Below are 14054 nucleotides of genomic sequence, written 5' to 3' on the forward strand. Positions count from 1 at the left end.
CTTGTAGCGCAAAGTAAATGAAGGATGGTGGACACTCAAAAGAACAAGCCCCAGCTTCCTGCACTGTCTCACTCATCTGCTCTGAACTGGGGCTGCTTAAATCTCCTTTTTTTCCCAGCTGCTGAGACATACCCCTGCCTAGTTTCAAGAGGGGAAACAGGGATGTGCACAGTCACCTCTGAACCCTCAGTTCAAAGTAGCACGGAGGCCTCAGTGCGATCCAGGGGCCAGGCAGCTGAGTCACCCACTGCACACTCGAGGACACAGCTAGCAAGCCCATCCATCAGAACCTAACTCCAACTCCAAGGCCTGCAGAGATGCACTGCCAAACCATGGTATGCTGATTCTTGGAGCTCCCTGGAGGGAGAACGCACAGCCACTGGCCCTCTTGGTAGTCAGTTGCTGGGTTACCCTCTCATAGTAGGATGGGCACAGAGCAAAAATACAGGTTAATTTTTATTTCACAGCTGTTGTTACAGCACACATAGGCCTGAAGTTACCAGCAAAAGAGCAATCCAGTAAACAAGTTTTTCATTTACAACACGTGCTGTGAATAACTTGTAATAAAACTCACTTTTCCTCCACATTTGTAAAAACATTTGGGCATATGGGCCCACCTTTCTTCTCTGTGTGCTCTGGGGGAGTTTGGTTCAGGAGGCATATGCAGATTTATGCACAAATGGTCAAGAATGCCTAACGTTTTCCTCTCATCATGGATCTCTCCAGAACGGGCTGAGATCTTTAAAGGATGAACAAAGATACGGTTCTTGACCCCAAGCCTGGGTTTATATTTAACAAAACGAGCAGCATAGTGACATGAACTGGGAAGAGATGGTGATCAGTTCCAGATAGTTAATTTAAGCATAGCCACAGCTGAGGGCTCTAAGAAGAAAGCTGCAGATGCGCAGTGATGGGTATTAATGTTTCAGTTGTTGAGAATACCATGGGAAAAATGAAGTTACATTTAAAGCAGTGCTAAGACCACCAAAGGGTATTCTATGAGTAACTTCAAAAATATGTAAAAGAGACAGTACAAGTAGTTTAATCAAGAAATCAATATAGCATAAGTTGCAAATGAGAAGGAAGAATGAACAATTAAAAGATATTAAAATATTTTTAATCATAAAATAAAATTACAATAGTAGCTTATTAGGACGAGAATCTTTCTTGCACAACAGCAAAAAGTACTGTCACATACTTAAAGTAAATTTAAAGCGAGAAAAAAGATCATTTTTAAAATATTCCACGTATTCCAGTAGTTTTTCATGCTTTCTTAATGAAATATTATAATGGTGTTATGGTTTCAAAGCAAAAGATGCTGAACACCACAATAAAATCCTTCAGACTTGTCCTGCTTACATCAGTCTTCTCCAATACATTCTGAAGAGTGTGTATTTAACCTGCAAATGGATATGGTGGGACTCCTTTCACCCCCAGTCCTGTTATCTATTAAAACAGAGAGAAAAAAAATATTAGAAAAATAATCCACCATTATCAGACACTCACTTTCCTTGCACAACTGGACATGCTTTGATTTGAACAGGACTGTGTACTCCAATTTGCCCTCTTACTTTATTTTGCACACATCAGCTCATCACAGCCAGGAATTTCAACACATGCTCTTTCTCTAAAGCTCAGTAATCTCAGGTCAGAGTCCATCCCCCAAAGGCCTCTTCTCTTAGATACTACTAAGCCTTAATTCTGCAGTTCACAATGTAACCTTCAGCATGCAGACACAGAGAAGAGCAGGCCTTTAAAACAAATCCCGAGGTAACAAATTTTTAAAGAGGCAATTTAGTTATAATTAACTAGAATGTAAATAAAAGAAGATCTGTCATTGATTAAGACACATGAGTATTTACCCATTCTTTCCACAACAAATAGAAAATGCAAACAGTGCTGGGAGAGTGATAAAGAGGTGATGGCACAGAAAATTTTACACTATCAGCATTGTTACAGAGTTTAAACCCCAAAGTATTTTCAAATCTTTAAATGCATTTAACTTTGTCATACTGCAACAGGAACTAAAAATACAAACAATAGCTTAATGTACATGACCAATAATCTAACAACCACCCTTTTCTTGCTTCCTACCACTCCAAGTGGCTTGCTGCCTGAAAAATGCAGGAGCAAAAAAATTACATTCTAAGATTACAGAAAAAAGCATCATTCACCTTGAAAATCCCACCAGCCTGTGGTTGCCGTGAAAGCTGCTCTTTATCCATCCCATCACTGGCAGTAGTCACATACATTTCTGAATAATCCCTTCCTCCAAAACAGCAGGAAGTTGTTTTGTCAACTGGAAGTTTCACAGTCTGGAGTCTTTTCCCTGGAGGAAAACATGCATGATGTTTCCCGTTTGTCTACTTACAACAAGAAATTCAAACAAATTATTGTGAATAACCATTGTGGAGCCAAGTATTCCGCAGAAGGGGTAACCAGGGCCAGGGGAGGTCCCACGCTGACTTTCAGCATACCGATGGAGCACCAGGACAGGGAGAAACCAGATTTCTGTGACAAAGTTGTTATGATGTATCAGTTGACAAGTTTCAGTTATCACAAACAAATCCCACCCCAATCCCAGCTTGTCCTCTGGTTAAACGCAAACATCCATGGCAGAGACCCGTATCTGAGCTCATCACCTAGACTGCCCATGGAGTCAATGGAAATGCGATAAAATTCCTTTCTAAAACAGGTCACATGAATCACACCCTAGACCTGCTGACTTTTCTGCTTTTAACTACAAAGGCAGCCTGGAGGGAGCAGACCTCGTGCAGCACTGCGGAGGCGTACCTCCTGCTACACCTCTAGTGCCTGAAGTTAAGGAAGATTAATTCCTAGAAGTTTCTCCTGAAATTTCAATAGCCTTTCAAATCAAGCTTGCATAAAGTAGAGATCATGGGACACGTCTGAAGTTTACAAGAAACTAGTCCTACCATAACTAATATTACTCATTTATTACACCAACAGCTACTGTCTTAATTACAGTAGTAGTGAACAGATTGCCTCCAGCCCTAACCAGAAGGCTATCAAGACATCTTACAACAGATTATTCTAAAATTCCTGCTAATATTGGAGTGCTTATTCCCATCAAGTTTATTTTATTTACCTACCATTGAATTTCTCTTTCTAGAAATACGCTAGAGCACATGAATCTCCTTACAAAACATGTAATTTCTCTACTCCCCCAACTGCATATATAAAGGGCTTGGTCCCCTTACAGTAACTAACTTTACTGATGTGTTGAAATTGTAACTTTGCTGTTGGGAACCCTAGAAATTGGTTGACCCCTGTTCTGGGAAAAAATGGGTGGGAAGCGCATTCAAAAGGAAAGAAAACATGAACAGTGGGAGAAGAGGCATGAGCCCCAAAGACAAGGGGAGAGACCCTGATGTGTCTCAACAGATAACAGCCTGGAAGATATAATTTACAAAGCTCTGAGATAGCAATGTCTCCATGGAGATTCAAGAAAATCTGCACCTGGATGCTCTGCAATCTACCTGAAGTGTTCCTCTGTGCTTAGTATCTATGGAAGAGAGAAACTTAGCAAACCTTTTGGACACTGAAATTCAAAGGATATTAAAAACATTCGCTAGAAAGAACTATAAAATATTTGGTTTAAATTGGATATTAGGAAAAATTTCTTCACTGAAAGGGTTGTCAAGCATTGGAACAGGCTGCCCAGAAAAGTGGTGGAATCATCACAGAGTCACAGGAGTATTCCTAATTGGAAGGAACCCACAGGAATCATCAAATCCAACTCTTAAATGAATGGCCTCTGCGGGGATCAAACCTGTGACCACGGAATTATTTAGCAGCATGCTCTAACCAAGTTAATCTCATGTTCCCTGAAATGTTCAAAAAATGTAGATGTGCTGCTTAGAGACATGGTTTAGTGGCGGACTTGGCAGTGCTGGGTCAATAGTTGGACTCAGTGACTTAGAGATCTTTTCCAACCATAATGATTCCAGGATTCTAATCAAAAGACACAACTGCATAAGAATAGTAGGTCACCAGAAGGTATGACAAGGCTTGCCACATACAAGTTAGACATCCCTTTTGAGCCCTTTGCAAACTTTGTGGGATCAGCCACTACAGTCTGTAGCATATCCTGGATCTAAAGGCAGCAGCCACTTTGCTAAAGAATCCTAGATCCAAAAAGCTGCTTCACCCTGAACCTCAAAACCTCCACTTAGGTGAAGATGCCAAACAAACAAGTTTCCTCACTCCGTCCCCACAAAAATCACCCCCAAGGCTTTATCATCTCTAAAACTTGAAAATCCCTCATGTATTTTAGATGAGCTCTTCGTCACTGGATGTATTTGCAACTGGCTGTCAGCCATTCAAGCCACACTTAATAGCTCTTTTGCATTCAAAGAGTGGCTTTCATGGAATTTTCTACATACCTGTCTTGGGTATCTCCCTAAATAATTACAAGTCACTCAAAATTCAGCAAATAGCAGATTTTTAGATATCACTTTAAAACGATAGCATGAGAGGGCAGGTAAGCATGAGATATCCACAAAGAAGGTGGCTCTTTTTGGAACGGACACCGAACCTGGGAAACTTTGCACTCCTATTACCTGCTATGAGTTTCACATGGGTGAGGGGAGACTGACAGGTTCCCAGAAGACAAATCCACTGGTAGCTATTAACACGTCAGTATGTCATCCAGCTGTGAGCACAGTTAGAGACTGGGAGTGAGTGCACTAGGGGTATGTACTCTGCTGTCAATATTCTTAGTATCCCTATGCATTTGCTTACTGCCGCTATTCCCTTTAGCTTTCCCATGACAAAATACCTCCAAAGGGGAGAAGAAAAACAAGTGAAAAAAGGAAGAAGGTGAAGGCCAGCAAGGAAGAAGATAGAAACAATGAACCAGAGAGGAAAGACGATAGAGTCTGCTGCTTCAGGAGGGTGTTCAGAGGGCTGGTGGATGTCACCAAGGAGTGCTCTGCCCACCTAAAGGGAAGGATGTGGGACCAGAAACAAGTCCCAGAGCTGCTGGTAACTCCCAGCTGGAGCTTCCTTTTCCTAGAGGTGGGGTGCAGACTCTGCAGAACAGAAGTCAAGCAGGTTGGCAGGACCTTGGATGGGTAGAGATCTAAAGGTGAGGGGGAAAGCACAGCCTGAGACTCAAGTAAGAGCTTCCAGTAGAGTCAGAAGTGAGGCTGCAGCCTGGCCTGCCTGGTGCACATGTGTCAGTGCCTCTGTACACTGCAGAGGCAGGATGCATCAAGGATGAATCTGAAGCCCCGCAAAACCCCAAGCCTTCTACTAGACTCCAGCACAGCACAGCTGCTCCTCTGCTGCATTAAGCAAACTTGTGTTTTCTGGGATCTGTCAAAATCACTCTCCAATTCTCATCCATTGGCCCCTCGCAGGCAGTGGGGTTCACTTTCCCTTAAATGCTTTACATATGTTTTTTACCCACAGTAGATCAACCCTGACACACCACTAAAATCCAAATGAGAGTAGGAATGAACAACAGGCTCAGACAATGGGCACACTCAAGATGTTACTGTGTGAATGACAAAATGCTGTGGAAATAATTAAATATTTTTAATTACTTCAATTGAAAAAAATGATCATGTAAATAATTTTCAACAATAAAAAAAGATATTGTTAGCATCAGTGTCATGTAGGAATTGTATTAAACTCAGTAGGGCTGTCCAAAATAATACAATATGCTGAAGAAACAAGGCTCAAAAATGGCTTTAGTCATCTTTGATATTTCATGGCTTACTCATTTACATCATTTATCAATGAGGTAAACACTGGTGTTAAGTTTGGAGGATGTAAGAGAATGCTAACTCAAACAACTCACAAGTATTATGATGATCTCCTTAGCAACTTTACCTTTTCCAAGACAACACATGCTGGGAACAAAGGAGACTTATTTACAAAGGTAATTTTGGAGAGCAGGGGCATGAAATTGTTTAAAATAATAACAAAAAAAAAAAAAAAGTGGTGTTTTTAAAAAGAGCAGATATATCATTTCTGGGGGAGGGGGGGACACCCCCTCATTCTTTGCTTTTATTTCCTCGTTTTCTTTTTTCATTTAAACTCAAAATCCCATTCCACCCTTTGCAAGGGCTTACCTGTCTCAGGGTCAAGACGAATCACTCTCCCACCATCATAACAAGCTACCCAGAGTTTGCCTTCTGTATCAATGCACATCCCATCAGGAATGCTCTCCTCTTTTTCCAGTTTGTATATGCTCCTACGGTTGCCTGCAGGGTAGGAAAAAACCCACACAACTGAACGAAACGGTTGTTAAAATTTTTATCAGTCACAGCCTAGCAAGTCATTTGTACTATTATTTTCCAAAGCTGTGCTGAAGCCCTGAGTTTTTTTCCTTATGAAAGAAATAGATTGTGTCTGCTGCTCTGTTTGTTTCTTGAGATAGTTGTTTCTCAGCACGAAAGCCTGTGGATCAGTTTCTATCCACTGAAAGTATAATCCTTTTTTCTGGCATTATTTTCTAGTGCACCACTCATGTTCCCTACTTACAATATTAAATGAATAACTGAATAAATTAATGTTACATATGTTAATAAAATTAATTACTTGTTCTAAAAGCAGTTTGGAGCATTTCAAGTACGAGTTGCTCCAACTGGAGACTTTTCAAACAGATAGCTGCAACATGCCAATAATCACTATTCCAACGCAAAACTGACCTTCAGATCTATAAACTCAAGAGTTTATATAAACACAGAGTTAGGAAATGCATCAATTTCAAAGGCACATTATCAACCTAAAACCAAACAGATCTATCTGAACTTTTATTCACTGTTATTAAAGAAAATTAAACTCAAGTTTCCAACATTGTTTATTTTGTGCTCTGACAACTTCAATGTTTCTCATAAGCAGCAATATTTTTAATGAACTTCCTTTTTGCTCCTGGGGATTGTCAGATTGCCAAAGAAGAGTGAAAGAGAGAGAGAGAGAGGAAAAGCACCCTAAAGAAAAGTTCAGTTGTAAGCCACAGCAGGGGAGACACTGGGACAAGATGCTATGCCCAAAATGACCTTAAATTCAGTTTTTAAATTCAACATCAAATTGGCCCAATTCTTTTAAAGTAAAATACTGCAGTCCATGTACTCAAAAGCAAATTATTAGTCCAAGTCACTGGAATTTTTCTTCTGCCCAAGCTTGCAGAAGCCCTTAAGGCGTTGTTTTGTTTTGAATAAATGAAGGAAGTTTTGAGTTACTGCTTTCCCATTGTTGCCTAGTTCTTTCTGCAGAATCTTCATTTAAAAGCTTACATTTTAAAAAACAAGACAGTGAAAAGTGAAAAAATATCTAGAGAAGCTGGCAGACGTTTTCTACAAGACTACAAGATCACCTATGCTCTCAGTAGCAAGAAACATACAGCCACAGAAACCCAGACAAATGAGAAACACTTTGCCCTTTTTACACTGGAAGATCAGATATGCCTCGTGTTTCGTAACAGAGGGAGAGATCACTAATCACTACTCAAACTGCCATGCAATTTAAATACTTTATAGTGCTACCAACAGACCCTGACTGGTTTGAGCCAGGAGCCTACTCAGGTGCAGATGGATGTTAATATGACTTCTGCTATTTTGCTCTGAAGAGGTTACTGAAGAAGCACTCCCAAAGCTCTGATCATCTCTCTATAATAACCAGAAGAGGAACAAACATCACAATCCTTAGGCACAACCAATTCTTTTAGAATACAGCCATTCATACCAATTTTTCCAGTTTGGAGATCATAATCAAAGGCATCCACCGAATAGGACAAGCTGTCGATGTAAAAGAAGGTTTTGTGATCTAGTGACCAGTCCAGCCCATTGGAAATGTCCACCTGGTCAAAGTGCTTCACCACGGAGAGGTCAGAGAAAAGTGTATACAGAGAACCCTGGTGTCTTTCCAGCACAGCAGGACGAATCTCTTCAGCCATTGTACCTGTGCAGAGCCAAAGGGGAGAAAGCAGGTTCAGAGTGAATGGACTCTCCCCTGGGTTTGGTGGCAGCCCCTTGCAGTGATGATAATCACAGTGTAGAAAGGAGCAGCGCAGGGGGCTTCTGAAATTTGAGGAAGAAACTGAGTTAAAAGCAAAGGAAAGGTAGATTTCCAAAGTGCTTGCTTTTAGCAAAAGATGACAGAACATAGTCTTTGGGTTTTTGTTGAATTGTGGCAGAAATAGCGTACAGCATGATTCCCGCAAAATGTTTTATTCAGTCATTTATATATTAAGAAAGGTGGGGCCAGCATTTAACTTCCCACAAATCTTAATGTCTCGTAGAGCTGAGAAAATGGAAAAAAATTACCTCCTCCCTCAATGAGTCTTGCATTAAAGCCTCTTCAAAAGCAAACCCCATCTTTGCAACTTGAAGTTGGCAGCTGAGACTCGCTCCTGAGAGGCTGGGTAAATGCAAGCTAAGGTAAGCTTGGGGACTCAACTGTACAGCAGATGCACAGAACAGTGTTTAAAAAAAACAGGAGGACAGGATCACAGCTGATCATAGAGGCAGGAGGGCTCCTCTGGAGATTATCCAGGATCACCCCCTGCTCAGAGAAGGGTCAGACACCACAGGTTCCTCATGCCAGCGTTGGATCTTGAAGAGCTCCATGGATGAAGACCCCACAGCCCCCCTGGACAACCTGTTCTACTCTTTGATCATCCTCAGTAAAAGAGTTTTCTTACATTCATACAGAATTTGCTGAATTTCAGTTTGGGCCCACCCCCTCTGGTTCCATCAGTGGCACCACTGAGCAGAGCCTGGCTCCATCTTTTTTACTCCCTTGCCACCCTCCAAATCAGGTACTTACACACAGGTAAGATCCCCCTGAGCCTTCTCTTCTCCAGGATAAACAGTCACATAGTTTTTAGAAATACAATCTATAAATTCTGATTTATGAAGAACAAAGCACACAATATAATAACTAATTCACTGAAAAAGTATTTTCTGTTGGCACCCTGACAGTATTGAAAACAAGCAGCCAACAGGGAGAAGGCAAAGCTAGTGTCTTAAACTAGGCAGACTCCAAATAGTGTGTCTCTCTTTAAAAAAACAGTCCTGATTAGATGGTGGCCAGGTGATACAAATAGATTTGTAAGTGGGATTACACACAAAAAAATCCCCACCACTTAAGTATGAAGGAAAACTTTCTGCATCTGCAACTGATCACTGCATCTTATCACCAAAACCTAACAAGCACTAGAGGGAAGGAACTGCCTCTGCAGCATACCTGCGAAATACCTCCCTGCAGGATCCACCTTCCCATCATTGAATCGGTTATTCGGTTTATCCTTGTCCACTTGAGTAAGGGTGGTTACCTGCTCCTCTTTCCACTTCAAAGCAGCAAACTTAGTTCCCAGGGTGATGACATAATCTCCAGATTTCCGAAGAGCCACGGAGCTCACAGGAGCATCTAGAAACAGGGTGAAGTGGAAAAGAGGGATGTGCTAAGGAGAGACATTTCTGCCCACTTTAGACATGCAAACTGAACTCAGTGAAACCACAGGCAAGAGAAACAACCTACTTTTCTAACAAACATATTGGAGTCCGAATACATAGAAACTGATCAGGTCGTGTGAAGATGGCATACTTAATGCATACAGCAAATTGCTATGAAGGGAATCACAATTTATTAAGACATAAACTCAGGGAACTTAAAGTGTTACCACTGCTCCCAGGAGCTATAATCATTACCAGCACCTGGTTCAGCCAGGTGCTTAAAAAAAAAAAAAAAAAAAAAAAAAAAAAAAAAAAAAAAAAAAAAAAAAAAAAAAAAAAAAAAAAAAAAAAAAAAAGCAACCCAGGGATTAAAAGGGGAACAGGGATTTTTACAACAGGTGGGTTCTGCCCCACACACAAAGGAAAAATCAATTGCCATCAGAGCTCTGGAGCAACTGTGTTTGTTTAGCACAGCTCCTGCATAAATCACTCCTACATTGATGAAGGCAAGAGTATCTCTGCACTGGGACAGGCCACACTGGGCAGAAGAGCCACCCCCATGCACCACACTCTGCTGTGCAGTTCAAACATGCTTCCAGCAGCACCAAAAACACACCAAAGAGGGGCAGAGCTTCCTAAGAGTTAAAGGGAAACAGAAAAGTCATATATACTCCATGGTTAATTTACACTCTCTTGAGTTATTATGCATAAAACCTCAATTGCAGGTTCTTATAAAGGAATTAGTAAAAAAAACCAATGAGTGTGAAGATAGCATTTCTGTAAAAGCCTGCAATCAGATGCAATATAAGGAATAATAACTTTAGGTAGGGCAATAAAGTCTGACATAATATTTTATATACATAGGACTAATCACCAACTTACTAATTTAAAAAAAAAACATTTCTTGTATTTATAGCTTTGCAAGGGTATAATTAGATAACAGTTTCACAAATACTTACTTATAACTACCACCAGCCACCACTGTTGTGAAGAGGAACTGGTACTTTCTGGCTGTTTGCTCATGGCTCAGGATGCTCCTTCCCTTGGCAGCCCTGGCAGTGGTACCGCTCTGCCAGAAATCTGAATGCTATTTGCTGCCAACACCTGATGGCAAGCTCAACTCCAGCAGCTCCATCTCCCAGAGGTGTGCGACCCCACTGCTGAGGCTGCTGGTGGTCTGGGTTCATTTACACTGGGTGAGTGGGCGCCACTTCTTCCTGTGCCAGCACAGGAGTCAGCAGAGCCCCCTCAGCCATGTGTGGCACCTGCCACACGCAGTAATTTTGCTGCTCTTTGGATTGCCAGTAACCACACCAGTAAAAATGCTTTTCTGCCTGTACCAGCAGCAGGGCCTTTGCTAGCAGAACATGGGAAGACAACTCTCTATTTGCTTTCCCAGGAAAACACCTGGGGCCATGGCTCACATAAGCCCTTTTACCTGGGCAGCCTCCAGGGCCTTCCTCCTACCCAGGGTGTAGCAGCCCCCAAGCACAGCAGATCACACACCCTTGACTGGCTGTTCCTGGAGGTGTCGGCTCCCCAGATGCCCCTACACAAGAACAATCCCAGATCTTCCTGACAAAGCACCGCAGAGGAAAGGGGTGTATCAGGACACAGACGCCCTACTGTTCACTGCACAAATACAGCGCAAGCAAGCATCTCGGCCCTTGCTGCCAGCTCAGTCCACTGTGACACTGCAGGGCTTTGTTAAAGCAGCATCTGCAGGAACTGATTTACTTGTAGCACCGTTTTATGCAGAAAAGAAAACTGACCATAGGGTCTCCCCTCCAGGCACAGTTATGTGTGTCTTCCCTGTGGAGTTAAAAAGAGCATTTGACATTGTTGCTAAGTATGTGGTTGTTGTAATTCTCTGCACACTTTAGTAATGAGTAATTTTTCTCTTTGTTTCCACTTTGGAAACCCACTACTTGAGTATGACATTCTTTGGCTGTTTGGTGGGGGGTATAAAAGCACAGCTATTAATGATAATGATAACTATTTTACTACTAAAGAGAGGAAACAATTAAAAGTTTTTAAAAAGGAGCTACTTCAGCCTCTATCCTTTCCACATCTCCAGAGAGGCCATATGTAAAAGACTACACTTTTGAGAGTAGTTCAAGTTGGGGGGAAAGGCAGGGAGAAGCACACTCTCTCAGCTAAGCTAAGAGGAAATAAGTTTGGGAAGAAACATTTCCCAAATTGATATCAGGCCTTCTCTCACCTTAAAACTGCTAACTACGGTAATTTGAAAGGCAGAGAAGCCCAGATCAATTTCTTGTGAATAATGAGAGCAGCTTATGGGTAGGCAAAATTGATTTTCACCAAGTGTTACTGAACATGAGAAAAAATTGTACTGAAACCACTTAAGGAGCTGTCGTCGGCCAGACAAATATTTACATTACCACTTCCAGCAGTAAACCTGCAACTCTTTCTTTATGAGAGTTAGCATATGTCTTCCTCTCTGGAATAAATACTTAGACTACTGAGATTCTGGCTGGTGATACTGTTACCTTAAAAAATATCATCTTCTTAATTCACTATTTGGAAATCTTTTACAATACAGAAAGTGTTACGAGCATTGCTCATTCAAGTCAGAACAAAACTACCATAGAAACCAACAGCAGAACTTTACGTCTGGGACAAAGTGGAACAAAAGAGGACTTTTGTCCAACTTGCTAGCTGTGGACAACTTACAGGAAAAAGATGTAGATCAAACATAACCCAGTAGCACAAACCCATAAAGAAAGTCCCTAGGACTAAGTCTGGCCTTTATCTAGTGTCTGTGCAAAGGCCCAGTGTCCTCTTGGCCTAGGAAAGTGAGGTTGTAGGGAAAGGTCTCCAAAAGATGAGCACTGTGCAGCTGCCGAGGGACACGGCGCCAGGTCGGAACACACAAGTCCCGCACGCAGCAGAGGGTTTTCCAGCGGCTCCTTACCCAGGGGGATGGCCTGAGTTTGCCTGGTGACCGGGCTCCAGCGGTACACCTTCCTACCCGAGATGTCCACGTACAGGAGCGCGCCTTCCTTCTCGTCCCACACGGGCGACTCCCCGATCCCGCAGCCCTCGTTGGACACGCACTCGATCCTGACGGACGACATGCCTGCGGGAGGGAAGGTCACCGACCCTCAACGCGAGTTCCACACCCCCTCCCCCGCAGCGGCCTGCTGGGAGGAAAGAAAAAAAAAAAAAGAAAAAAAAGAAGCGGGGGAGTAATAAAAGGGAGGCAAAACTTAAATCGGGGGTGCGGGAGGGAAAGGCCAAGGCCGCTCCACCGGCGGGCCCGCCCCTGCACGCCCGGCTGCCCGGGCAGAGCGCCTGGCGCGGCGGCATCGCTGCCGAGGGTGCCACCGTGCAGTGCACACATACGCGTGTGTGTCCACCTATACGTCTGCCTATGGATACGGGAGAGAAGCGTACCAACCGTAATTAAGCATAATTAACAACAACAACAACAAACAATCACAAAACGCGCGGCCACCCGCACGCCGCCGGCCCTACCTGCTCCCAGCCGCGCAGGAGAGGTCCCGCCGCCACCGCCGCTCTTATAGCGGCGAGGGCAGAAGGGCGGCGGCAGAGCCTTGGGTACCCTCGTCTGGGCGGGCCCCTCCGCCCGGGCCGGGCTGTCCTGCCCGGCGGGGAGGGCGAAGGCCGGGCAGTTCGGGAAGCTCGTCTCCGCTCCGTGCTGGAAAGCCAGCGCGGGGAGCCAGGAGCGGCGGCTGCCCAAGCAGCAGCAGCGGCTCGGCTCCCCCACTGCTCCAAGAGCTGCAGGGAGGAAAAATAGGGAGAAGAGGTTTCTTAATCGCGGTGGAAAAAGTTTCTCGGCTCCCCGAGAGGCTGATTCCCAAAAGGCCTGGATTTTGTCTGCCTTCTTGCTGCGCTTTGGCCTTGGCCCCAACTTCCAGCACCAGGGATCCTTCTCCACAGCTCTTTCAGCATTTTCCTGGTTATCCAAAAATCCTGGGCCTTCTTTGTGCCATTCCCTCTTTTACTCCCTGTGTTGTAAAGCCCCAGCGACTTCCAAGGGCACAAGGCAAACAGCTGGAATCAAAATTTGCAGATGCAGTTCTCTGTTGCCTCTGCTTATCTCCGTGCTATGACCACTCCACCTGCCAGGCCTCAAATCATAAAGCAAAGGGTGCTTTTTAAATTCCAGCTCTCCTCTTCAGCACCCCATGACACACTGCCTTTTGACTTCGATTCGGTCATCACTGCAGGGATCAGTGATGTCAAGTGACTTCAGTCTCACTGCTCCGTGTCTTGTGTGTCTCCTCCTGGCAACCCGGGGTGCACCAGGCAGGCACAGGCTGGCTCACCACTGTCCCCGCAAACGAGAATTGACTTGGCTGCTCCAAAAGTCGCTTCTCCCCCCTCCAGATTCTTGTATCGAGCTGGCACGTGTAGCAGCCCCGTTATTTGAGGGGCACTGCACACGAGCAATCACACAACACCCACCCTGGTCTTCTAGCAGATAAGCTGCCTGAACAACTCCTGTTACAGATTTTACCTGTTCCTTAACATATACCCTCCTCTTGGCAATTACCTCCTATCAAAGATTTTTACTCAGTTGCCTTTATTCATAAAGCAGGTGATCACAGCCCAGGCTTCACTTGGTCACACTTTTTTTCT

The 14054-nt window shown here is 43.6% G+C and overlaps 1 protein-coding gene across 3 annotated transcripts in view; it reads right to left on the minus strand.

Moving 5' to 3' along the window:
• Positions 1-1170: 1170 nt before the first annotated feature.
• Positions 1171-14054, minus strand: part of LOC114059548 (regucalcin) — an 85908-nt gene continuing 73024 nt past the window's right edge. Inside the window, exons 1-7 of one of the 3 annotated variants that reach the window (XM_027888118.1) lie at positions 12927-13020; positions 12364-12528; positions 9220-9402; positions 7717-7932; positions 6102-6233; positions 2175-2329; positions 1171-1446 (exon numbers count right to left, since the gene is read on the minus strand). In XM_027888118.1, coding sequence (XP_027743919.1) covers positions 1396-1446; positions 2175-2329; positions 6102-6233; positions 7717-7932; positions 9220-9402; positions 12364-12526 — 900 coding nt within the window. In that variant the 5' untranslated portion in view covers positions 12527-12528; positions 12927-13020 and the 3' untranslated portion in view covers positions 1171-1395. The other 2 variants (XM_027888114.1, XM_027888115.1) reach the window with 2 other exon arrangements.

Source organism: Empidonax traillii, unplaced genomic scaffold, assembly GCF_003031625.1.
Source record: "Empidonax traillii isolate 1590-97213 ecotype Southwest subspecies unplaced genomic scaffold, ASM303162v1 scaffold231:size1146757, whole genome shotgun sequence".
NCBI classification, from domain to species: Eukaryota; Metazoa; Chordata; class Aves; order Passeriformes; family Tyrannidae; genus Empidonax; species Empidonax traillii.